The 26863-nt window shown below is 42.1% G+C and overlaps 1 protein-coding gene and 2 long non-coding RNA genes across 5 annotated transcripts; 2 read left to right on the top strand and 1 right to left on the bottom strand.

Annotated features, from left to right (window-relative positions):
* Nucleotides 1-676: 676 nt before the first annotated feature.
* Nucleotides 677-26814, bottom strand: sacs (sacsin molecular chaperone). 3 transcript variants are annotated; one of them, XM_037125056.1, is made up of 12 exons: nt 26551-26814; nt 23757-23818; nt 23414-23522; nt 22153-22303; nt 19451-19541; nt 19286-19371; nt 18413-18524; nt 17983-18129; nt 16053-17538; nt 15504-15595; nt 14587-14613; nt 677-13662 (listed from the first exon to the last, which is right to left on the bottom strand). In XM_037125056.1, exons 3-12 carry the CDS (start codon nt 23434-23436, stop codon nt 2111-2113), a joined length of 13767 nt encoding a protein of 4588 aa, XP_036980951.1. In that variant the 5' UTR covers nt 23437-23522; nt 23757-23818; nt 26551-26814; the 3' UTR covers nt 677-2110. The 3 variants fall into 3 exon arrangements, with proteins under 3 accessions (XP_036980951.1, XP_036980940.1, XP_036980960.1); XM_037125045.1 differs by lacking the exon at nt 26551-26814 and adding an exon at nt 26293-26422; XM_037125065.1 differs by lacking the exons at nt 14587-14613; nt 26551-26814 and adding an exon at nt 26293-26422.
* Nucleotides 12213-14572, top strand: LOC119034248. The gene is made up of 4 exons (XR_005079510.1): nt 12213-12346; nt 12911-13088; nt 13220-13460; nt 13552-14572. It is a non-coding gene; the product is annotated as an uncharacterized LOC119034248 (long non-coding RNA).
* Nucleotides 16901-18856, top strand: LOC119034256. The gene is made up of 4 exons (XR_005079511.1): nt 16901-17023; nt 17176-17392; nt 18257-18300; nt 18755-18856. It is a non-coding gene; the product is annotated as an uncharacterized LOC119034256 (long non-coding RNA).
* Nucleotides 26815-26863: the final 49 nt, after the last annotated feature.

The raw sequence follows: 26863 nt of genomic DNA, 5'->3' as shown, positions 1-26863 counted from the left end.
CTGGAACATGAAATCAGCCATACTCTTTTGCTTAATTTATAACATTAACAGATCTGACTCAGGATTCAACATTTCAGACTTAAGTGACATGTCATATGAGATTAGGTTTTATCTTTAAACGTGTGAATGTCGCTGTTAAAACAACACAATTAACTTTATTTCTTAACTAAAACATTCAAATTATTGCTGTCAGTTGAAATTCCATATCAATTTCAATAAAACAACAGAGATAAAATGAATATAATATTAATACTTGGTAAATAAGTGGGTTGTTTTGCTTGGACACAAAATGTAAAAGTGAGCTATTCAACTGGTGGCCTGGGAACAAATCTAATTAACCCATTCATTAGTATAGTTAGTATACAGTATATATAACTTATTTCATTAAAGCATTTCAAACATGGCTAGTTAAACAGAGAGACTTAGAACCCAAAAATTATTCTGACAACCCACTTAAAGATTAAAAAAGGCAAAGTTTTTGCCTGCACTTATGTAATGAGTCTTTTCAATTGCAAAAATTTAATAATGAAGCAGAGAAAAATCTGGCCCTGCTGAAATAGTAGATGAACAGGCATGGTTTAAATCAAAGACAGAATAGTAACAGTATTATTATTATTATTATTATTATATTTTAATCTGCTTTCTTTTATAAACGTAGAAACAAAAATGCACACAGCATATTTAAGGGGAATTTATTAGGCCTTCGTATGGCACAGTGTACATCAACATGTATGATACACAAGGTTGTCCACGGTTTATTCATGGAGACGTCCGCGGTTGAGTCACCTCAAGCTTGAGGTGTAATAAGACAACAGATACCAAGAAGCACATATTAAATTATGTTTCAAAATGACATTTACAACATGTGGTCAGTGTGTGTGTGTGTGCGTGTGTGTGTGTGTGTGTGTGTGTGTGTAGTCCTTCACATTAACAGTAAAATAAAATCAATAGTACGGTAAAAACACAAGCACCACAGTCTGGTGCTGTTCTCTGTTCCTGTAACCAGAAAAATTTAAATTACCAGAAATGTTTGAACATGGTTTGATGCTGGCAAAGGTTAACATGTTAAGGGTTGTGCCCAACTTATAGCATCTATATATTATTTATATATGGCTATTTATTTTATCACTCTTTCCTACTTATTTCCCAAACAGGCCATCACTGTAAAAAGAAACACATTTTGGATGACCTGTTAAAGCAAAAGCTGACCTACACGCTTCACTGCCCTCTCAAAATCGTTAGTTGTCTAAGCGGACTTTCTGTAGCGCCCAAGTACCCATGTTTTATATGAACAGGTAATGATGCAAAACAGTCACCAAATGCTACAAAATTTAAAATAACTTTAACAAAACAGATGCCCAATGAAAAAGGAAATCTTTAAACGTAACAGAGAAGGGTTTTTCATTCACAGTTGGATTCTCCCAAGTTTCTGGGGTGACACAAGCTCTCTACAAGTGCAAGTATATGAGGAGGCGTTTCAAAAAGTGCTTTTTCCATAAACAAGTGACTGGCTATGTTACAGAAAATGTACAACTTTTACAGAAATGATATGAAAACAACCATAAAAATTCACAAAACAAAATGTACAAACATGATTGTAATTTTCTTGACTTGCTGAGACGCTGCAAATTGGACACCTTGCATGACAATAATTGCAGTATTATACATTTAGAGTTAAGCGCATCCTCCAGTACACTCAACAGGTTTTCCGTAGCAAGAAAATATATGTATTTATAATTTTTTTTTATATAAAAGATAAAGTAAAAAAAGCAGCATATTTTTAAATCTAACTCAGAGCGAATATATTCAATGTGGGGACTTTGGTAAACAAAACGTATTGCTTAGGCAATTTTATATACAGCGTATGCAGGATTTTCTAGTCGCATATTACAGCAAATCTATATTGAGGCAGCCTAATACGTTATGGGAGCCATACATTTGTTTACTGTGCATGGGCCACAGCACCACCATCACAGGTAGAAACTGCATAATGTACCATAAGCTGCCAGCTGGATACTTCAATTCTGTTCCAAGTCACAGCCACGGATGTCCTCTATTCCGCAGAGGATCTATGCATACTGAAGTTTCAATGTCATCTTGAACAATAGAATTATATTTTTTGCTGCACAAAGGTTTCAAGCTTTATGATAATCCGTGCGGTACATTCCATCACTCTCATCGCCACCTCAGATGTGTATCTGTCGTTGGGAATCTGTGGAAATGGCAGGAGGTCGGGATAGCGAGTTCTCAGGCTATCCACACCATATCCTTCCAGGATCTGAACATCATTAGCAAGACCGGTTAGCTGGGAGTTGTACTCCTCAACCTTTTGAGCCAGGGCAGTTGGTTTCACATCTTTATCTGACTTTCCTCTGACTGCATAGTCGGCTGCTATCAGTGCGAGTTTTGTGGCCAGGTAGCATTTGAAGCAAACCCACTCATTGGCATTTTTATGAAGATCATTGCGAGCAGCGGAGTAGTTTGCTCTTGCTTGTCTCAGCCACCTTCGGGCTTCCACAGGGTTTCCAACTGTCTTAAAGGTAGGGGGCACAAAGAAACGGTTAGAGTGTGACGAGCCTGCATAGCCTGTATGATGTTCCCTGAACTGTTGCCTTTCTGACTTGTGATTTGTCGCTTCTTGATTCCACGATGAATAAAACCTCTGAAATGAAAACTTCTCTGACTGGAACCGGGATGAAGATGTGGAGTAGGATCTCCTTGAAGCTCTGTCGTTAGTTTGCTGATCAGCCAGAGTTTGTTTCTCCATCCTGTTGATCTCATTCTGTAAATGCTTAAAGACTTCTGTAGCAATGTCCAGATTCTCTGCATTTTTGTCTGGATGCCACTTCAGATACAATCGGCGGATTATCTTCTTTCTCTCTGTCTCAGAAAGCTTCCAAGCTTGTTCAACTACTAAGGTCACTTCTTTCAGAATCTCAGGCAACGCATTAAGCTTGATCTTTTTTGGAGACTGTTTTTGAGGAGGGGGTCTCAGGTTTTCCTTACCAGCAAAAAGAGGAGGGACCATCCTCAGACCAGAGGAATGACTGATTGGGCTCGTAGGAGTTGATGGAGCACTGGTGTCTCGAACGTTGGTACTTTCATCTTGTCTTGAGAACTTGTACAAGTCAAGGGAACTGACTATTTTGTACTCACTGTACCCGATGTCAATCTGGAAGCATTTACCAAGGAAACTTGTGTTTTCCTCCTCTTCTCTTTCTACTTCTTGAACAATGATGGCATATGTATAGGTAGGCTGGTAAGACCCATACATGTCTCCGCCTTCAGAGTCTACGAGGTAACCAACATACTCGCCGGGATAAAATACATTCATGGGATCCATCAGAAGTGTGTGGTGTATCTCAGCTGGTATGGGAGTGCCAGGGAGGGGCAGCTCAAGTTTTGAGGGCTCTGTCGAGTCATACTTAACCCCGAGGTTGTCCAGCTTCTCTGTGATTCTGTAGATGTCATTACAGCCCAGCATGGCGATCAGGTAGGATGTGTCAGAAATCAGATTGTCTGTAGCCGACTTTAGTGTCATTGCCAGCGCTAGAAGAAAATTAATGTCTTTGCTGTCTGAATGCTGAATGTAGAGGTGAATCACAGCTGTCCCATACCTCTTGAGGAAGGCTAGTGTTTCGCTGCGGCTGTGCGGGATGGGACTACATCCTTTCACTCTTAATGTTGTCTGGAGTTTCTCAAAACAAGACACTTTCAGTCCTTCACAAAGTGCTTTGCAGAGACGTATGGCTTTTTCCTCATTCACCATGTATGCATTGTCATTCTCATGTTTCATTATTCTGATCAGTCCTGTGATGAACTGCTCTGAAGACAGCAACAGCTGAAGGCGGCCCTGAAGTGAGCAAAGAGCTCCAAACTGGCACATTTTTGGAGAATCCTCGTCAAGTTGCTCTTCAAGTATGCTACTTAATAGTCTAGGCCTAAGTTTTTGTGGAAGTAGCATTATCAACTTTGTGTGGAAGGCATGATCTCTGCCCAAGTAGCACTGGCTCATATCCACAAGCATCTGGACTCCAACGTTACCCTGAATTCTGCTCTTGTAGTGTGGGGCATCATCAAACACCAAGCTACTGGATTTTGCTAATCTGCCATCGTGACTTGGCAGATAAAACGTCAAATCTCTGAGACTCTCTAGATCTTTTCGAATTTCCACGGGATCGTTATGCAGAGACTTGAACAATCCTGAAACGACCCTTTTCACAGTTCTCATTTCATTCGGGTCAAGCTGCTTGCCCTCTGAACTTCTGTAAATTCGCCACAGCACTTCAACATACTGTTTGGTTGACACAACGTCCTCTGTGCCAAGAAGTTTGAACAGCTGATGAAAGGTACCGAGTTCTAGAGGTAACTTGTACAAGTAGGGTTTAAAGTCAGATTCACTGTCCAAATTGATGACAACCTCTTCAGGTTTCAGCAATTTCCAGCCATCTTCAACCATGACAAAAGCCACCCCACGGAGCTGGTAACGGAAATCTCTTTTATCTGCATTGAGGAACTCATAGGTGGACCTTAAAACTTTGTTCCTGGTTTTCACCATGTCATCGTCTGGATTAGATATGTTGCAGATGTTCTTGCAGTTGCTAATGACTTTCTCCAACAATGGGTCCAAGTTGACGCCTAACATGTTTAGCACTTGGTCAAGCTGTTCCTGTCCAGTGAGAGTGATTCCCTCTTGGTCCTGTATGCTTGATGGTGTAGCTTTCTCAGGCAGAATTGGGCAAGACGTCCAAAGCAAGTGAATGATATCTGTTTGCTTGAATTTTGGATTTACCTGAGATCCGCTAAAGCGAATCAGAGGAATTGTACCACTCATCTCTTGGTACTGCGAATGAAGCTTGATGAGCTCTTTGGGGGCTCTCTCAGGGCACAGGAATGGTATCATCGAAAGCTCTTTGAGAAAAGTACCTTGGAACAGGTCTGTCCTCTCTGTGAAAATGTGGTTCAAGAGAATATCGACAATGGTTTGCACTTTTTCTTTGGTCCAGTTCTCTGTTTGGGATTTGATGCTGACCTCTTTTGCAAACTGCAGAAGTTGCTGCTGCGACACTTCATGCTTCAGACCAATATTTCTCAGAAAGGTAATCCATGAGGTGAGCAACAATGACCCATTCTTGGGTTTTGACACTTGCTCCACTTTCTTAAAAAAGTCGCTTGGTATGAATGACTTTGCAGGTAGCATAACTTCAAACACCTTCACGGTCTCGTCATAGAAAAACTTAGCTGACCTGAGTCTGTTTGAGTAGTCGTAGATGAACAGCAGTCCCTCCAATTTCTCATAGAGCCGATCCTTAATCTCGCATGATTCCTCCATTGACAAAAGTCTCTCCTTCAAGTAGACAATGTGTTCAACTTTGGCATCATAGGTAAAACTCTCAAACTTTGGCAGGAGATGCTGAAGGTAGATTTCCAAGTCATCAATTGGCGTGCAGCCAAGGAAGGTGTACAGTTCCTTCAGCTGTGGACAGTCAGCAAGGAAGGCAAATGAGGCTGTGTGAGCCCATTTGTCGATGTCTGCTGCAGGAATGCTTTTTGCAAGGATGTAGTTTGCCCCGTAGTTTGCAATGCTGATGTATCTCCCACTTACTGATTTAAAGCATGGGAGGAGCTTTAGGCTCTGTTCATCCTGTTGTGTCAAGTTTGCTAGGTTGCAGTTGAAATACAACAGAAGAGCCTCAAAGTCCTTGTCAGTCAGGTTTGCTGCTTTGAATGCAGATGTCTGAATCATGTACTCTACAGCTTTCAGAACACTTGATGGATTTTCAATGTTTGCTGTGTGTTGTGCCAGAAAAGGCATGATGGGATTCTCTTTGACACAGATTTTGTTCACTGCAAGCTGAATGCATCCTGCTTTCATTAGGGTGTGAAAGACTTTGTCATTTTGGCCTTGTGGGAAGATGGCTATGTTCATCAAACTCAGAGGTAAAAGCACGTCATGCTCAGGTACAACTATCTTTTCTCTTGCCATGAATTTGATTCCTGGTAGCAAAGCCCAGTCTTTCAGAATGTCAAGCACTGTGTCGAAACTGGCTTTGATGTCCACTTGATCTTCCTTAACAGCGATGTTCTCACTGATGAAGTTCCACACATTCTTCAGCCAAGATTCGCTTGCAAACGTGTCTCTCCATTTTACGGGTATCCTTGTTCGATACTCTCTTGGAAGAACAGACCCCAGTAGGTCACCAAAGCAGCTGATGTCAAAGATCTTTGCAGTTCCTTCCTTCAAAAGGATGTTGCTGTACCTCATGTACAATGTATTCATGAACATTTCTTTCCTTGACGAGATGAGCTCATGGTGCGGTGTCAGGAACTTTGGTCTCTTGGAATCAAACACCTGCAGCATATTGTCCATGGTTATCAGCAGAGGCAAACCCTCAATTTTGACGTCATTCACTTCAACATCTTTCAAGCAGTAGTCAACTAGAAGCTTCAAGTTATGAATTAGCTTGTAGTTTGACTGTTGGAGTCGGCAAGGGAGTTTTCCAACATGGCAAGATGTGTCTGGTGATGAGAAAGTGTGAATAAAGTTGCGGACATCTTCTGGTGTCACATAACTGACTGGTATCCCGGCATCTTCCAAACAGAAGTAGAGATTTGCTGTCTCATCGCAGCTGTGAACCAGGTTGAAACCAATATCCAGAAGCAAGGTTTTCAGCCTGTAGACATTTTCAGCCACAGACTTCCTTGAGGTGATGTTGTACTCTGTGTTTTTCAAGTGCTGAAGCTCATCTTGCAGGAGGTTATCAAAAAAGGCTTTGCCTTTGTTTGCAGTGGATGTATTCACCCAGGAAATGTAAATGACAGAGTGCACATCAGAGTTTTCTATGTGTACTGCTCTGACAACAGGAAGCAGGCGTTTCAGGTCAGCATGGATTGAGTTGTATACCGCCTTAACCAAGCAGTACCAGTCTGGCTGTATATCAAGTCTGTTGACTGGAAAGAAGAACAGATATTTCCGCAGTGTATCTTTAACAACATGAAGCGGTGTTCCTTGTAGGACTGTCATGGTTGGATCAGGACCTGGGAAGTATTTACGCTTAAGCTGAATCAGCAGTTCCACACAGGCAGGGGCTATCAGTGATGTCATCAAATTGTTATTCCAGTCACTCCTTACACCCACACCATTGTCATCTCTCCATAGGTTCCTTCTAGCAGAGTCTAGGGCAAAGTGCCCATTGACATGAAAAGGCAAGCCAGTCTCCAGTGAAAGGGGCAAAAAGCAGAAAGCTCTGTGGGGCTTTTTGTAGTTGTGGCTCACACATGCAGCTACCCCTCCTCGTGGAAAAAGAGTTATATCTTCATTTTTGTGAGCTGAGACCACACCTTTTGAGACATTTTCAATGTTAGGGAATCCAGATCGGTTGCAGATCATCCATGTGGTTAAATTTCCATCAGTGTCTTCTATGTCCATTGTGTAGGTTATCTGTTGGACTGGGATAGCTGCAAGCTGCTTCTTTTTGGTCACACTATCAATTACTGAGGCATGAAACTGTTTGCGTTTTAGCCGATCACCATCTGTTATTTTTGCTTTAACAGAATAAAGCACTTTCAGGTCTCCAGATGCCTGATTGATTTCACAGATTGATATTTTCTCCATGTGGTTGAGGAACATCAGAAGCTCTGCACCGTCAGTCTTTAGCTTGTCCAGAAGATTTTGCACCATTCTGTCTGAGGCTGGGACAGAACTGATCTCTGATGTCTTTGCCATCGCTGTAGAGCGGATAGGGAATCTGAACATTGTGCTGCGTTCTAGCTTAAAATGAGCACCCAGGTACAGATTTAGAACATCTGAAAACTGAGACCTGAAGTCGGAGTCCAAGTCTCTAAACATTCTTCCAGGACTCACAGATGTAGCCCCCGGTGCATACTGTGCATGTGGATCAAATATGCACAGAATGTCATTGTTTGAGATGAAGGATGGGCAGTCAGTGATGTGATAGACAGAGTTGAATCCTATGCCATACTGACCAGTCTTGCCTGGATTGGCCTCTTTCGTTCCTCTCCCGAGGTTCTGTATACCTCTGACATCATCCTCTGTGAAAGGCTGGTTGTTGTATACACAAAGGGCAGGGCCTTGCATTGGGATCCATTTATCATCAAATATTCTGTCTGTGGGGTGTGTCCTTGCATCAAAAACAAAGTAAATTTCAGTGGCTTTGGCATCATCTGCATTTTGAAGCAGCTCTTTAAGCATTTCTTTTTCTGATGGATACGCATTTAGAATGCTTTTAATTCTGCTTGTGAGTTTTTCTTTTTGTCCAAACTCACTCCCAAGCGGAGAGAAGCATACATTAGAGGCATACCTCTCCAAGGCTTTGTGACGTTTTGGGACTGCTCCTAATTTCACAGCAACCTCTCTTGGAATATCCCCGTGACAGTATTTCACAGAAGAATCTCTGACTTTTATCCAAGGGCAGTCATTGTAGCACAGTGATTTTGATTGCTGCAAAGACAGATTGGAGTCAGGTAAAAGAATCCCACCATAATTTGCTTGGCAGTATTCTTGGTTCTTGTCGCGTATCAAGCTCCATATTCCTTCACTAATGATTCTGCGACACAGCTGAAAGTTCTCCTCGGTGAGTGTCCTTCGCCCACATTCTTGCTTCACAGTTTCAAGAACTGCTGAGAAATCATCTACTGTGAAACTGGGCTGTACCCCGACATTTTCAAAGAGCTCCCGGCAGCTGTTCCTATATTTGTTCGGTAGCTGATAAAGATGTGGGGCTGCATCAAAATTCAGGTGGAATGCAACTTTGGAGGGATTGACATATGTGTTTTCCACCAGCATGGAATTGAATGCTTTCAGTTCTTCTGTTATTTCCTCTTTTGCATTCTCATCCTGGAGCATTTCTTCATGAAGAAACTTGTAACAGGCATTTGTTATGTTCTCCTGATACAGTGTGACGCCATCAAATGACTGAGAAAGTTTCTTGAGTTGACTGATGACCAGTCCAACTGAGGGCTTCCTTATTAGACCGAGACAGTCTTTCACAGCCAATGACATTGCACCACAACCTTTGAAGGATGGCGAATTCTCATTCAGGATCGGCTTCATTAGACACACTGTGTCCTGATGTTCAGTTGTGAAGAGTTCTCTAGCAGAGAACATTGTTGTTGGGGAAAAGTTGTTCCCCTGCCACGGCAATGAGAAGCCGGCAGGTCTTGTCAGGAATGGAAGGAACTTGATGTCCTTTAGCTTTTCTAAGAGCTCAGCTGTTCCTGGGTCTCTCATCTTTAGTTTCTCATCGATGAGACTGAGTAGAATGCTGCTACGAAAGCATGCAGCTGTGTGATCATTGTCATTAAGAGTAATAACAGACTCGGCACGTTCAATCAGGTCTTCCCATGACAGATCATCTTTCACCATGCCTAGCTGCACCAGCTTCACTAAACACACAGGGTTTAGGTAGTCTTTAGAAGTCCCCTCAGGAAATCTTCCATCATCAGTGTTGTAGAGTTTAGCGACTCTTCCCTCTGGGTGAATGAGTCTGGAAGGTAAAACCAATTCCTTATTCGGGCCAGAGCATGGGATACAAGGAGTAACCCTCAGGATTGATGCAAAATCTTCAAGTTTCTCATTCAAGACAAAATGCATCAGAGGATCTCGAAGCTCTTTGTCGATTTCCTGGATGTGGGGGAAAAAGACATCTGAAAAGAATTGCTTCTCCGTTAGGGTGTTTTCCATCAACTTCCCTTTACATCCAGCATCATCAAATCCCTCCTTTACCCAGTCAGGAAGCTCAACAGCACAAAGGTTTTGCGAGCCACTCTTCTTGAGGTATTTCAAGAAAATCTGGAAAGCAGCAGGACCAATGTCTGGCCTGCAGAGTAACGCATCATCAAGGAATCTGACATACTTGATTGAAACCCAGGTTTTACCATCTGAGAAAACCTTTGCTTGGTCACTGTCACCTCCTTTGGCTATTTCTTGGTAGACACCCTGGCTGACCAGTGTGAAGTCATCATGCACCTGACTTGGATCAGGCCATGCAGCGTAGTAGCTGTAGTCAAGCAGTTCTCCACTTTCAGCCATTGAGCGTAGCATTGTTAGAGCTGCTAGATAGGCCTGGACAATGACATGTCTCATGAAAACAGAATTCCACTGTCCTTTGGTATCAGTCTTCCAGATCTCTTTGCGGTTGGATGTCACAGCAAAGCAGCCATTAATATGGACTGGCAGGCCTGTCTTGATTCTGAGAGGCAAGTAGCAAAACACCTCTCCGATTGGTGTGGCATTTGTCTTCACTGTCCATTTGCGATTCTCTTCCTCTGAGAGTAAGACAGCCACTCCTCCACAAGGCACTAGTCCAAGTCTTTTTCCGCTATCACTGAGGGAAAACTTGAGCGCCTCAGTTACATCCATGCACGAGCAAATGAGCCAGTTGGTGACCTCGACTGCCTTGGAGGGCATTTCATCTGTCATTCTCCTCGTCTGAACACCTTTAGCAGCCATTTCAAAGTACTGGTTAGGATCTTCCTCCGAACCTCTGAACAGTGGCGAGTGGAGATCGACAATGCGTTTGAACACGTTATGAAACTCCTCCACCATAACACGAATGATGCAGCCAGACTTGGGGACATCGGCAGGTACCCTGTTGGTGCTTGCTACTTTCTTCATAACCTTTGCTGCAGATTTTAAGATGCTCAGCGGTCCATATGAGGCTTTGGATGACCACACACTTTTGTTGATGCTGACAACATCTTGTGCTCCAGCTGGATTTGGTTCCTCATATTTCAGGTATTTTAAGACCATACTTCCAACATGCTGAGTGAACAAAATGAACCGGTGGCCACATATGCTGAACTCATCAACCAGGGAATAGATGTCTGTGGTATTGTAGTACAGACTACTGATTTCACTTACTGAGGCTTCCTGCTCTGTTCTGAAAGGGAGTCTGAACAGCGTGCCGTTGTATTTGTATGGGGAGTCTTGAGCCAGAGGAAGCTGGCAGTTGAAGACATTAATGAAAGGTTTGAACTGGTTGGGGAATTTTCGCAGCCTTTTCTGTTGTTTGCTCCAGTTGATTTTGATTCCTGGATTAGAGCTGTCTCTGATGTGCTTGCTGATGTGATTGATGTTTGGATCAAACATGATCATGAACTCTCTGCTCATTATGATGGGGATATCAGTAATGTGATAAACTGAGTTGAAGCCCAAACCAAATTTTCCGACTTTGTCTGCTTCACATCTCTTTACTGATCCACCCAACCTTGTGATGTTCAGAAAGTCTGTGTCTGAGAATACAGAGTTGTTGAAAGACCACAAGGAAGGCCCGTGACAAACAATCATGCCAGGGTCAAGGAGGTTCTCTCGAATGTCTGTGTTTTTCCTCATGTCAATGAGGAAACTGCACTCTGTTGCACTTGCATCATCCGCATTCTGGAGGAGCTCTTTAAAAATGTCGGCTACTGATGGATATTCCTCCAAGATGTTCTTTATTCTCACTGTTAGAGGTTCTCGTTGGCCTGACTGTTCAAAGCCAAGGTTCTCTGGGTTTATCAGCCTTGTACTCAAACAAGGCACCTTCAGCCACTCGGCGGTTTTCATGGGGATGTCATCATGGACTAATATAATGGGCTCTGATGCGTCTTCGAGCAAGTCATTCAAATCGTCGACCTTGATGTCACAGTAGGTGCATTCATGAATGGGCTTCATCGCTAATTTGCTGGGATCCTTGTAACAAAGTATTGGCACATGCATGTTAGTTTCTACAGGTATCTGACTGTTGTATAGCCATCTGAGGATGTTGATCAAAAGTAAGATGTCTTGTTTGCTTTTCTCCTTGGTAATCTCTCCTTCACACTTTTGTTGGATGGTGCTGATGACTTCAAACACATGGCTTGGGAGAACCTCTTCAACTGAACCACAAAACTTAAAAAGTTTGTGAAACTTTCTAATTGTCTTTGGGAGGGAGTAGAGGTAAGGCTGCAAATCAAGATCGGGGAGGGGCTTAAGGACTGTATGGCCAGGTGATGAGAATGTCTTCCCTGTCCACACCCAATCAAATGGCAGTGATTTCATTGCTTCTCTAGCATCCTCAAGATGAGCCTGCATGAAACCGTAAATCTCAAACAAGATCTGCTGGAACTGATACCAATCCTCTGTTGTGAATGCTTGAGATTTGTGCCAGTCGTTCACTGCTTTCAGGTGCTGTAACACTTGATCCACCTGTGGCTCTACAGTTAGTTTCAGTGCTTTCTTCATACCTGCAGATGTGTGTTCAACTAGTGCTACTGCAGATCCCACAAGCACTGCATGGGATATGTCACACATTTCAGACAAAGAGCAGATGTTGAGTGTATCTCCAACCCATGCAAGGGATTTAGGGTAAGTGAGAGGTCTCTCTTTGCAGACAGGAACCCATTTCAGTTTTAGCAATGATGTCTGAGCATCAGCTGATTTTACCAGCTTGGTTTGTTTGTTAAGTATTTGCAGTAATGTTTTTGCCTTTTTGATTACGAATTCCCACTCAGGTTCCTTGCTGCTTTGCAGCTCCTCTATCTTCTTTGCCACTTTTAGTGCATCTTTTTCACTGAGCTGTACTTCATTTCTTAGTCCCAGTTGTCTGAGTGAATGAAGAATATCAGGGGAAGATGTGAATATACTTGTTGGAAACCTGGTTTTCTCCTCCATGTAGAAGAGATTCTGTAGAATCTCTAGCTCAGGATCAAAAAGTTCAGAGGCTTTGACTGACTTTCCAGAGGGCATCGGAATAAATTTAAGAGCAGAAAGCCATCCAATCACTGATGAGTTTTCATTTTTTAGAAATGCCAGATGTTTGAGTGCCCACAGCATGATTTGAGTTACCTCATCTGTTGTGTAAAACCCCTTCTCAATGTCCTGAATAATCATCTTCAAACATTCTGTCGTCTTCACTTGTTCTACATTCAGCATCTTGATGAGGCGGATTGATTCCTCGTCAGAGCAGCCCACAAGATTAATGGATAATTTCACATCTGGTGGATACTTGGCTCTATGATGCAAAGCTCGAGCTCCTCTCAGTGATGTAAATGCTGACGTACCTTCAGAGCACGCCCCCACTCTCTCAAAGATGGAAAGCTCAAGCAGGGTATGCTTTTCTCTCTCTGTAATGTCAGACAGTCCTGCAAGGAAGTTTCTGAGCACAATCTTCTCTTTGACTGAGAAAGAAGAGACTTGAGTGGACAGTCTTTGTGTTGACAGTCTATCCATAATTTGCAGAAGCATTCCAGGAGAGGAAGGATGGATGTAATTCTTCAGCAGAGGATGCTGCAAACATGAATCCATCTTTTTCATAACAACTCCTCCAAGCTTTTCCATGATGTCAAGAAGATTTTCAGAAAGCGGTGCCTCTTCCTCATCCACAAGAATAATGGGGGATGGAGATTTGAGACGTAGAAGCTTAACTACGTCCATGCTTTCCTCAAGTGGCACAAGTGGGATCAAAGGCATGTCTTCAAAGGTACTTAGATCATCAGCAAATTTTATGTAGAGATGCTTCCAAATCATCTTCAACCAGGAAACTGAAGGATGCTTCAACTCTCTGTTTCCAGGTTCCCATCTGACAATGAAGTCTCTAGTTGGCCAGGCTGTTGATAGGATGTCCTTGATGAGTCGAGCTGATCGTTCAGGGTTCAGTACTTGTAGTTGGGTGCAGGCTCTTCCTGTTCAAACAACAAGGGGAAATTTAATTCGTTTCAGTAATTATGATAGAAGTTGCCAAATGTTAACTGTCAAAGTTGAACAAGCTAGCATTGTTGTTTTTATATTAGAAATTAGTGTTGTTGCTGTTTTACAATGCAGCAGTCTGAAGTTAAAACTTTTTTTTTCTTACACTTCTTGACACAATTTTGCTCCACTCATTGAGGAATGATAAGACTCTCAGGACAAATGTCATGTAAATTCAGGGGCAAAGCAGATGATTGAGACTTCTCTTTTTTAGTAATCAATATCAAACCTTTTTTCAAATGAAAAACTCTCTTGCCTTCAAATTGCCACCATGGAAAAACATTGCAGTTACTTAGATAATAACTTGTCAAAACTGTCAAAAAACAATCCACCAGAATCAGTTTCGAAAAAAATTAGGGGGTAGCACTACACAAATAGATACATTTTAAAATTAATACTGTTAAATAAAGAACAAAATACGAATAATTAGTATGCATACTCTTAATTTCAGACTTACAGAATTGTTGCAGCACATGCACAAATCATGTTCTGATCACAAAAGCACACAGTTTGTCAGTTTTCAACCCTACAAGTTATAAAGTGCACCATGAAACACTGTAGTAAATGTGTATAAAATAAGTTATAATGATTCAAGAGTAAACGTGTGTCACTTATAGGACAGAAACTAAATATTTCTGTTAAAGTTTTCTGACTGCAGTTATCATGGTGCACAGGTACAGCCATGCCTTAGTTAGGTTAACAGTAAAAAGGCCCAATACTTAAAGGTCCAGTGTGTAGGATTAAGGGACAGAAAAGGAACACAGAGATGGGGTTGTTCAGTTGGTTGCGATGTGCAACGACACCGCTAGATGCCACTCAATCATACATAATGGACCTATAACACACTCAGAGATACCTACCTGAGCAGCCCCAAAGATATTGTTGAACTGTAAGTCAAGTGACACAATTTTAGAGTGAATTTTACTCTGTTCCTCTTTCTTGTTTAGTTTTAAAACACCTAAAACATAACCTTTTAAGATCTCTGCACATTTTGAAATTTTGACTTCACTGACTTTCAAAACACAGGTGCAACTATGATGTTTCAGCCTTTCTCAACCTAATGCACAGTTTGGAAAAATGTTGTTGAGAGTGAATAATAGAGTGACAGGGGTGGAGAGGGGGAGGTCGGGTGATGTCAGAGGATCTGAGTAACACCTAAGTGGCACTCTAAGATCATCCACGGGGATGAAGTATGGCTGGGCAGCAGAGTAAAGATTTCTAACAGATGCACATTGTTGGCCTTTTGTTAAATTTCAATATGCTCTGTGTATTTAATTTTGTGTTTGGAGGACAAATCTGTTACTCAGCCTATTTCTTCTGCCTGGCTCACTGCCTTCTTATCATAATCATGGTTGAGTGTGGCAGTGAGTGCACTCAGGATCTGATCTCCTGGATCAAGCGGAATGTGTGGCTCAAAAAGAACTCTTCCATGAATCAGCATGCTCGCTCTCACTTTCCCCTCTGTCCTCCTAAATTATCTATCAGCAGCAGCACCACCACCAGATTTAATGCCCTGCTGGCATCACAGGAGAGTAAGGTGACCCAGCATTACTACAACATGGCTGAACTCACATAACCCACACAGTCATCACAGGGACAGTGAGGATTTTTCCGTTCCAGTTTGAGATCGTACAGCTTAACTGTCAGATATTATATAAAATATGTTCTAGTATAGAGGTCTCCGTGTGACTGTGACCTTTGATTTTCATTGTGACTGTGACCACTACACACACAAATCTATGTGTGAGGAGGAAATTACTTATATATGCTACATTACCTCTGCTTTTGGCTGCTTTCTTCAAACTGTCCATTACTGAAGGTTTAATGCTATCCAATATGAAGCGACCCTCAAGTCCTGGATACAAAGACCTTAGAACAAAGCAGGAGAGGAGGGAGAAGAAGAGAGAGAAGAGAGAAGAATGGTGAGAAAGTTTTACAAATTAAATCTGTCATTGGTCTTATCATGTGACTCCAAATAAACCAGTAAACAGTGCAACATTACGCAATTTTCTTCAGTGCACAAAACACATTCTTCTAAATGCTGAAATGATACACTGAGGGCCAAATATATATGCCAGCTAAATTAGCCCAAGGCATGTAGCTAAATTTGTGATAATTATTTGTATGTAATTACTGCCTAATTTTAAAGCAAAAGCAAAGCCAGACATTAATCACACAGCAACAACTGATTCTCCACCTGTTTAAATCTGGTCCAAAAATACAACAACATGTTTTTGTAAAGAACTGCTCTACCGATGAAAAAAAAGCATTTTGTATTTCTTCTGCCACTCAGTGTAGTAGAAACATACTGTTCATCTTGCTCTACCTGGGGTATTCCTCAGATGGAATGTAAATGGCATCCTTTTCAGTGACAGAAGACGAAAACGTTGTAAATGTCTCATCTTGCAGTGGCAGGATCTCCAGTCCAATCAGGTCGCTGTAATTGGCGTCACTGAGCGCAAACTCCAGCAGCAGCAGCTTCTCTTCTGAGGGACCTTTGTGTTTGTACTTCCTGATCACCTGCCGCAACAGAGATGGGGTCACCTTCTTCACTTCAGTAGACTCAGTCGGGTAGGCAGCCAAGACAAGGTCCACGGCAACAGGCACCTTTGCCACCTGCATTCCTGAGCTTTGGAGGTAGTTAATTACTGTCTCTGAAATGACATCTTCTGTGTCCAACTCTGAGAACACGGCCTCGTCCACCTGGATCCAGCTCTCACTGAGGGAATAGATTACTTGCTGCTGCAGCAAGTCATGAAACAGCGGCTGGAGGATGGGTTTCCAGCGGGACTTGACCTGCTTAGGGTCCGGCCAGGCCACATAGGTCCCGGAAGGGGACAATGGAAAGTCTTGGTCCTTTTTTGTCTGTACCCTTTTGATAGCGTCTGTGATGAGTGTGAAGTAAGCCCTTGGGATGACAGTAATTATAAGCAGCTCATTCCACAAGGCAGCTGGATCTCTCCACTGGTCCACTTCGCGCCACTTGATACTCCTTCGATTGTCTGTGAGGCCAAAGAAACCACTAACATGAACTGGAAGCCCTGTCTCACTCTCCTCCCCAGGGGGAAGGGGAAGGAAGCAAAAGGCTCGCCCTGAGAAACCAGATGTGGCACCTTTGTCTTCTTTGTTAATCAGAGCAAGGGGAAGAGCAATGCCAATGGTAGGCATGAACTTCAAATCATCTGCCAGAGAGTCCAACTCAGGACACATTCCTCTTCCCCCGACTCCATTACAAACCAGCCAAGTCATCCTCTGAGTCTCTTTAGCTGTTTCATCCTGAGTCTCTATGTTGACCTGGTAAGTGACGCATGTGATGGTGGAGCTGGGAACACCGTTGCTGTAGCTGTCAATAGCCTGACCCAGCGTCTTCAGTGCATTTGGTCTTTCTGACTTGTCATCAGTATTCTCTGTTGCTGTCACCTGAAACAACATGCGTTCTGTACCATCAGACTCACGCACATGCAAGGAGATCTTCTGAACACTCTTGAGGAAGAGGAGCACTGTCTCTGCGTCAGCTTTGAAAGACTCAAAGAGCTCCAAGACCTTTTCTTTGTTGTAGATGTTGCCACTGAGCTGGGAGGGCTTCAGCCGGAGCGGGAAACGGAACAATGTACCAGGAAAGCTGCCATCCTTGATGGTTTTCTCTGAGCTCCCAAACATCCCGATGTAGGGAGCAAACTGGTCAGCCAGTTCTGTGATCTCCTTAATGTCTGTCTTCAAGTTCCAACACTGTCCCGACTCATTCACTCCAAACAGGGTCTGATGAGGGTCCAGCATCGCAATCTGGTCTCCACTGAATATACTCGGAACATCTAAACATTGATTAAAAGAACACAGAAAACATAATTTAGAGTAGCGTTATAGTAGTATTGACAAAACATGTTTCAGCAGACACTTACTTATTGGCTACTCTCTGATGATGACATAAGTATATATTGGCTTTTTTACCATTTATCTGCATTCAAATGTAGCTAAAAAAAAAAAAAATCGAGTCCTAAAAGTCATCTCTTGACTCCAACTCAGGAGAGGATGGCTGACTCTGGAAACTTCTGCAGTGCTTGCAGAAGAATTTCTGAGCTTAATTTTCTGATTTGATTCGGATGTGCATCTCTAATTAGTTATTTACAATGCAATTTAATACACATTTTGCCGCCTGCTACAGCAGAAATGGTCAGACGAACAAACACAGCGTTATCCAAAAAACATTCTGGCAGGAAAATAGAGAGAGTATTTGTAGTCTTGAAGACTGTCCTTGCCTGTAACATGGTATACAGAATTGAAGCCAATCCCAAATCGTCCAACTTTCAGAGGGTCCTCTCTCTTCCTGCTCCTTGCAATTTCCTGAATCCCATTCCAGTCTTCTACAGTGAACACAGCATCATTGTAGACATACAGTGCTGTACCTGCAATACAGAAAGTTAAAACCAGTTCAGCATAACAAGATCGGGCAATTTCAAAATACAAATCCAGTAAAGGTACAGTAAAATAATGTGTTATTCACAAACGTGTATGTGTTTTCCCTGTTCACAGGGGGTTCAGAGCAGAGGATCAGCTACTTAACGACACTTAATCAGGTGAGATTCTTGCCAACACAAGCGCATGAACTTATGCCCTCCTATTAAAAAAAGAGTATCACTGATAACTGGGCTCTCCTGGGGTGCTTATTTGTTCAGTGTAACCAGTCACCTTGATGCTGAGCCATGTCAGGTGACCACAGTGACTCCACTCCATACTCTGTTTCATCATACATAAACTTGACTTCTGTGGCTCCTGCGTCCTCTGCATTTTGAATCAACTCCTGCAAAATAAAGCACAACAACTCATGTTTTAAGAAAAGTAATGTGCACTGTGACATGAGCTTATTCAGTAGAGGCTTTTATCCAAAAAAGAATCAGCACGTTATCAGAGTGGATGGCCCCACTGGGACTTCACCCCTTCACTCTGGCAATGTTGCTACCATGTATGGTAATAAAGCTGAAGCCAGCAAGTAATGCCAAAATAAAACTATGCCCTTTGTTTTTGTGCAAGCTTGACATATCTTCTCACTCCAAATCCCATGACATCCTGATCACTGGCTAAAGCCTTTGCCTGGGAGAGATGTCGACCATACCATCCTGTTAACACAACAACTAAAATACAGGTGATTGTACTAAAAATAAAAAATAGTACATTTGTTCCTGCTTGCTAGAATTTTATCAGGCCAGCATCCACAAAACAATGATGCTAAATCCATTAAGTGTCTTTGAAATATGTGAAATAACAATGTTGCCTGTAGTGATAACTTTGTTTATTGGATGACATATTTTCACAGAAATAATTGCGATAAGCAATATCACTTTCATTATTGACCACTTTAATATGATAATACCATAGCGTAATAATGCAATTACTCCCTTTTTACAGAGCTATTAACTTTCAAATGTAAAGTTCTCAGACATAAAGTTGTTTTTTCTTGATATCTTGAAAAAAGGTCAGCAGAAATTATGTACCTAAGACATGTACCTATAATTATAAGACAAGTATTATAATAATTATTATAACAGGCCCATTGAGACTTACTTTCAGGATCTGTCCACCTTCAGGGTACCTCCTCAGAATGTCTTTCAGAAATTCAACAAGCGGTGGTGTAGTCTGTCCAAATCTCCCTGTAAGAGCCAAGCTGAGTTAGCCTCATTGTTGTAAGACTTGGCTATATTTGTAGAGACGTGGAGGTTTGAATCCTACCTCCCCCTTTAAGGCCGCGTCCCTCCAGTGTGACAGATACCTCTGGGCATCCGGCAGGCACCAAGGTCCTGATGTGCACACTGTCATCCAGCTGGGAGGGGTTGATATGGAGACAAAACATAAATTAACAACAATCAACTGTGTTTTATTGCGGAAATCAAATTAATTTGAATGATCTGGTTTGTTTTATGGAGAGGATGTCTTGTGGAACTGTGTATCCTATCGAACAATTAAGGCACTGACTCAACAAAAGTAACATACAATATGTAGTTCTTCTGCTAATCAAAGTAAATTCTTTAGTGTTAGTAGTCTGCTGTATCTAACAACCCTTTAGTGAGTGTCAGAAAGTGAAAAATGAAAAAATTGCTTGTGCCATAAACTCTATCTCATTGCTCCATGTGCTCATAAAACAGCCGAAAGCCAGCTACAACTGACTATTCATCCTGACTCTCTACAACTACTATTCACAGATGTACAGTTCTTTACATCAAGGTTAATGTATCATCGATCTCTTGCTCCAGCAACAGTGACATCTTTTGGGCTGTATTATTGCAGCCATTAGTGTGACAGACAGTCTTTTCCCAGTGCATCTTACAGAATCGATGCAGCAGGGAGCTAGAGTTGGTACCAGGCCTGAGACTGCAGCCGTTCCTGCTGTTTGAGGCCTTTCAAGGTGACACTGTGACCCACTGCACACAGCAGTCTTTGCACATCGACATGCTGCCTGGCAAACTGAGCTCTGCACAAGCAAAACCCTCAGTCATCATCATCCTCATCATGGTCACTGCACCATTCAATAATCATTTGTACAATCCAGGATGAAGGATTTGAAGTCTTTAATGTCATATCAGTATTTCATACAAAGAGCTGACGGGCTATAGCAGTCACACTTTCTTTGTATTGTAGACTCGTAATTCTGTAATTGTGTCTCAACGTATCAAAGATGTCTGAGACAGACATTAATATTTGTGGAGTTGCACCCACAAAGGACATACTCAGACTTAGAAAAAGCAATATAATTGAACTTCTAAACATACAGTCTTGTGCATTTAACATTCTGCTAGAGAACAGAGAGGTTTGGTTGTATGTTTCCTCTCCTAGCAAGGATGTATATATGTCAGTGTAATAGTCTAAACTCTTTTTTCTATTCAATTAGAAAGCACCCGCAGACAGGCATTTACGATAAAGAATGCTTTTGAAACTCACAGAGAAAGAGCTAAACTTGCCTTTCACTTTCTCTAAAAGTGCATACTACTCTTAAGCTAAGTACAGTGTCTGGCACAGAACCCACTCCATGCTGCACTGCTGCACATTTTTAATTCAATCAGGCAGAGAACGAACACAACTCGAAATCTAGTTGTACATCTGGAGTGCAATGGAAACCTTTTGTTTTCTTTCTGGGAAACAGCTGACATTATAAGACTTAAACATTGCTTTTGTTTTCAACTCTTGTCTGAATGGTGGAACTTGACCTTGCGTGTCTATGCGGTATTAGCTTGTAGGTGTGGCTTGCAGCTAATTTCTGCGTATGAGATCAGGGGGGTCTGCCAAGCACTGACCACCACCTGGTGCTTTCCATCAGCGGAGCCCCAAGACAGGGGATCCACTCCAGTCATGTCAGGCCAAACACTGACACAACCTCAGCAAACGACACAAGAGCCATACCACACATCCATCTGCCAAAAAGTCACCCACTGATGAAATTAACACCAGTAACACATCCGTCTGATGCAAAATAAGACTTAATAAGACTTAAGTAAGACAATGAGAAATCCTTAAGAGATTAATTCATAGAAGTCTATGGTAACTACTGCGTTTTATTCAATACACTGTGGCGATGAGGTGCCCCGTCATGATGCCTTCAGTATGAGTCAGATTATTTAACTGCAGTCATATGAGCTGATAATGAGTTCAGGGGTGCTGCATTACTCTGTAAGTTTCCAACAAAAGCCTGCAGTAGATATAAAGTAAGCAAGCATAAGCTAGATGGCTAGAGAGTAAGCTAGATATTAATTTTTTATTCGTTTATTTGGATCTCTTTTAGCCCAGTTAGGCTATTCTTCCACGAGTCCATAACAATAGGGGCACTGTAAACAGTTTATATCAGTATCTCATCCTGCAGCTTTTGCACAAGATTGTTAAAATAATCTGTTTTCTGCTGCTGGCAATTATCTGCCATCTTAGGAAGACATCTATTCACTTATTCCTTTTGAGTTTCTGTGCTGTTATTGGTAAAATGTGGCAAAACCACAAAGCAGCAAGCTAAAAGAACTAAAAGAACTGTACAAAGTTATCTGATATTTAAGAAGCCACGAAGAATACAAATATGTGACTTTTACAAAACACAAAACTGAATAAGGGCAAAATTGTGACTTTGTGTCATGAGTGCTTCGCTGCTTAAAAACATATTCAGTTTCAAAACCAAGATTTTCATGATTTTTTCTCTGGTTAGGGTTAGGGTTAAACAATGAACAATGAACAAGCAACCCAAAAATGAGCAACATAAAATACACACAGTGTACAAACACAACGATGTGAAGTGTTTCCTACATACTATGTAATAACCAACTCGCCAGATAATTTGGAAGTGTTTCATCGTGTCACAGTGGCTACGCTAATATAACCTGGAAAAGGTACAAACTGCATATTCTGTTAGTCGTACATGTTCACTCTGTTGTCATAAGAAAAAAAGAATAACATACCACTTTCCCATTGTGGGTCAGCCGTTGCTCTTCGACGGGCAGGTTTGTCTCCTCGTAGAGCAGCTGTTTGACATCTTGTACAGATGTGAAGGGAGAGACCTGGTAGGACTTCAGGCCAATGTACTCATGACGGACTGTCACCCATGGCAACCTAGAATATACACGCACAAATTTTGTTTTTGAGTTTGAATGAAAACTTTGTCTGGGTAGAGCTTGTGAAATAGGAACAGAATCATTCTCATTATGAGCAGGCTGAGGATGATTTGGAGTTTCTCCTCTGTGTCTTTATTTGATGGTGACAGTAGAGACAGGAAACATAGGGACGTAGCACCACAGCCATATGTGAACGTGGGATTTTGCAGTTATATGGCACAGGAAATTGAGAGACATTGTTGTAGAACTAAACCCCTTATTTTTCATCATTTGAAGCTCTCCATTAGTAACTGTAGAGAAAAGGAGGTGTCAAATTTTATCTCTGCTCCAGAGGACATCAAAGTCTTGCTAACAGTCATTATTGATTAAAGTTTAGCTTAGAGAGAAACATGAGAATGGACACCTCAGCAGGTCCATCTGTTAATGATCCATTAGTGTCTTTTAGACGGCTGTATCTGGCTGCAGATTTTGATTTTTGGATCAGTATTCCTTCACATACAGCCTGCAGCCTTACTGCACTGAGCTGCTGCAGGGCGTCGTATGCTATCCTTAAAAAGCCAAAATCGTTACCCCTTAAAAATATTGATTGAGCCCATCCTCGAGAGAGCTGTAGTGTTCCTACCTCTGTCGTTTTGCAGATGGTCAACTCTGCATCCAAGGCCATTACACTGGCTGCCACCCACTGTAGAATTAACTGTGCTGCTATTTAAGGGGGCAACATGGCTGTTTCACTTATGTAAGGCAAACATGTACAGTAAGTTAGCCTGTCGACAGGTTAAGGGCAATAAAGCAAAATATTCTTGCTTATTCAGCAGCGGGACACTGGACCCCTGCAGCCAAATCCACTCTGGTGCATTCACTGGAGCTGGAGTGGGTGTGGCAGCGAGCACAGGGTTTCTGAAAAGCTCCTCGGCCAATACTAAATTATATTAACTGTACCACTAGTTACAGCTGGGAGATACACACAGACTAAGAAATTGCGGTAGTGAGCCTGGAAAGTGTTGTTTTCCTGTTATCTATTTGTTACAACCAAATTATCATCAATTTCTTAACAAACAATATGCTCGTGATGTTCCCAGGCATAATTCACATGACGCACTGAACTTACCACGGGTCCGGACAGTTGGCCATCGTGTTGTCGCTGTGTGTCCCAGCACATACACATTCATTGGACTATCTTCTGCACCGAGCGCAGGGATACTCCACCCGGAAAACGGCTGCAGCAAAACAAGAGCACCGTTATTTTCCTCAAAACACCTGCATGTTGCCCGGAACTGTGTGATAAACGTTCACTAAGACCTCGTTTGGTGACAAATACGATACAGGAAAACAGATAAAATCAATTTGTTGTTGTGAGTGAGGCTAAGAGGCTTTCTTTAGACCGTATACAGCCGGTGCCGGGAGATTTGTTTAGCCTCTTTAGGATCGTTATCCCAACAAACACCACTCACTTGAATCTGTCCAGTGCGCGCCGCCAAAGGTCGTGTGACACATTTCACCTCGGGTTGTCTTCCTGGAAAGAATAACAACAACAATAGCAAGTGACATAGTTGTTTCCCTCCATCTACACACTGACTCCTTCAAAGGCGATGTTCTAATAATAATGAATTACACCGCGCGAGTGCGTGCGCGTGAGAGCACAAACTCTGGAGACGCAGCGAGATGCTTCCCTCCCGCTCACTTCCGTGTCGTCTTAAACCCCCGTCGGACTTACTGCACTGTCCCAACTACTTCTCGCCTTTTGTCTGGGACTCCGCGAGTGTGTTTCAGCAAAACCACTCGGTATGCATTTTCTCTGAGGGGCTCACTTCATATTTCATGAGCTTCTGCCCCTCAATAAAACGAACAAGTGAGACGCAATATGTTCCTGTGCGCATGCGTAGTAGCCTAACATCGCTCTTAGTTCATATTCTCAATCGTAACACGTGCATACTTTAGCGAGTTGGCCTGCTAGTTGTATTTTAATGCAGTTAATCTGTACGCTTGTGTACACATGGTGTGAGTTTATCTGTAGTGCAGCTGAAGTCACGTGGTCTGCAGAGACGAGAAATCAAAGAGCGTCACTCTGTGCTATTCTACTGGCCCAGTGTTCCGGAAGTAAAACTATTGATAATACATCGCACTGGCAATGATCAGTGAGCGACCAGCAGTTGGAGTTCTTCCAAGGCTTGGGTGGGCTTGAAACCACCCGCTCAGACAATGACCATCTGTGCTGAAAAGGGCAGGTGGAATTCAAAGCTGCATAAATTGATTTTTTCCAAACATAAAAATACTCTCAAATGTTCAGTAAATTTCAATAATTACACCCACTGACAAGAATTGAGATGGCTAACGTGTTAGCAAATAGTTGCCTCTTTATACATCCAGCAGAAAAGCAGCTTTAGCATTCCTGTTTCTAGCTCTTTAATCCATGTTCAGTTTCATTTAAAATCTATTCTCCATCAACTCTTGAGGGCAACCTGAGGCTTGAATAGGTTTAAATTGTGCTGATATGCCTCCTGTTTTAGAAAGCTCAGTTGTACAATTTTAAATCAAGGCAATTACAAAAATGGAAATGTATCACATATTGCTGGAGTTTAATTAGTAAAATTTCAAGGGTCGCTATGTTGTTTTGTAGATAAATTCAAATAGATTTTTAATATTTACCAATTTAATGAAGTAATAATACAAACTCAGAATTGTTTATCTTTTCCATAACTGAATAAACAAACTGTTCTCAGAGGAAATTAAGGTTCCCAGAACACTGTTTGAAGCTAGAGGCAGGGTCCACTACAATAAACAAAGTGAAACAATATGAAATGGTGGTGCCCTTTAAGGTCAGTTTATTCAGGTTGTTTAGGCATTAGAAATCAATCAATGACAAAATTCCTTTTCTGATTAACATTTCCTCCCCAAAATTACAGCATGCACCCTTAAATGCACTTTAAAAGTTAGTAAAATGTTTGAATTCAACTTTGAATATATCAGTAAGTGATCCCACTGATTCTGTGGTAAAATTAGGCTGTTCACATTAACATTATTATCTAACATTATTTTATACTTTGAGTTGTTAATGACAATTTCATTCATCAGTTTATCTGACTACATTTCTTACTTCGGTCTGACTTAGACCTATTGGCACACTGCACACTCACTCTTTCCTTCATACTAGTCATTGTGCACAGTTGGTGAGCTGAAAAGCTTGCAAATAGTTATTAGCAGTCCTGGCACACTACAAGGCCTATATGCTGTTGAGCTAACATTACAGGTTGAGTGACACCAGGTAAATACATCTGTGCTCTCCGTCTAGGAGGCACTGCATGTTATGACTGTGATAGTAGTGACATAAAGCCCTAAAATATTCTTTCTATAGTGTCAGCTTGCAGCTGCAGTCATTTGATTATCCTGAGTGGCTTGTGCCACTGAATTCTGGGAGCTGTAGTCAGGACCAACCACAGGGCTCAAACGCCAGCACACTGCAGCTGATGATGCGCACATCAACTTTGTCAGATAAAAATCAGTGGTTGTGGTTCGGGCCTATCCCCATTAAACTAATCAGAGACGTTCTTTAAAGTCCTGGGTATGAAAACAATCTACTCTGCAGCAAACAACAGGCCATATTAGGAAACTCCACAATCATCACCACAATGCATTTGTCTTGGTTCGGATGCTGCCTGCCAAGAGGCTCTTCTATCATGGATATCTCATTGCACAGATCATGCAAACTCCCTCTAATGTTTGTGAAGACATCGCTCTATGTGGTGCAGTGCTTTAAGACAAAACCAGCAGGATTAGCCTACGTAGAAAAGTGACATCATCACCTCAAAGTCAAGGACTCCCAAAAAATCTGCTCTCAATGGCACCATGTTGGGTTTCCCGAAAACACGCAATCAATCGTCCATTGAAAAAAAAAATAACAAAAAACACAAACATCCTAATTTGCACTTTACTAATGACAACACAGCACAATCCGACTCTGCCAGTATATAACAAATACATCAAACTTACCGGAGACAACGATTTTTGCCACCCAAGGCTATTTCAGAGACTTCCCCTTCAGACTCATTCAGTAAAGAACCGATACACAGATACATGAACTGTTTTGTAATCTTAAAATATCCTGGTATAGCTGAAATAGATCCCCCAGTGCCCTACCGCCCCGGTAGCCTACATCTTAATGCCGCATTGGAGAGAGAGAGAGAGAGAGAGAGAGAGAGAGAGAGAGAGAGAGAGAGAGAGAGAGAGAGAGAGAGAGAGGATACTCACATTAGGAGAGCAGCATGCGGGCAGCAGCATCAGTGCAGCATCTCTGTCCTGTCCTCTGCGCCACAGCTGAGGGCTCAGCTTCCTTTAAGCATACAGTGGTACCCGACGTGGATCCCTTATGGATGGTGGTTTAAACGCCTCAAGTTGAAACGTGTGACAGCCGTGAACACCTCTTGACAGTTCGCATACTGCAGGTTTTTAACGCACAGGTCTCTTAAAGTGACCGCTGCTGTGTAGAGCTCCGGTGGGACAACACGCACCACAGCTGTGGGATGGCCGAGTAGAGCTGCACAGGATGGAACTGCCCTGTATG

The sequence above is a fragment of the Acanthopagrus latus genome, chromosome 2 (genome assembly GCF_904848185.1).
Source record: "Acanthopagrus latus isolate v.2019 chromosome 2, fAcaLat1.1, whole genome shotgun sequence".
NCBI classification, from domain to species: domain Eukaryota; kingdom Metazoa; phylum Chordata; class Actinopteri; order Spariformes; family Sparidae; genus Acanthopagrus; species Acanthopagrus latus.
Note: the sequence above shows the minus strand (reverse complement) of the source record. Positions and strands in the feature narration are given on the sequence as shown.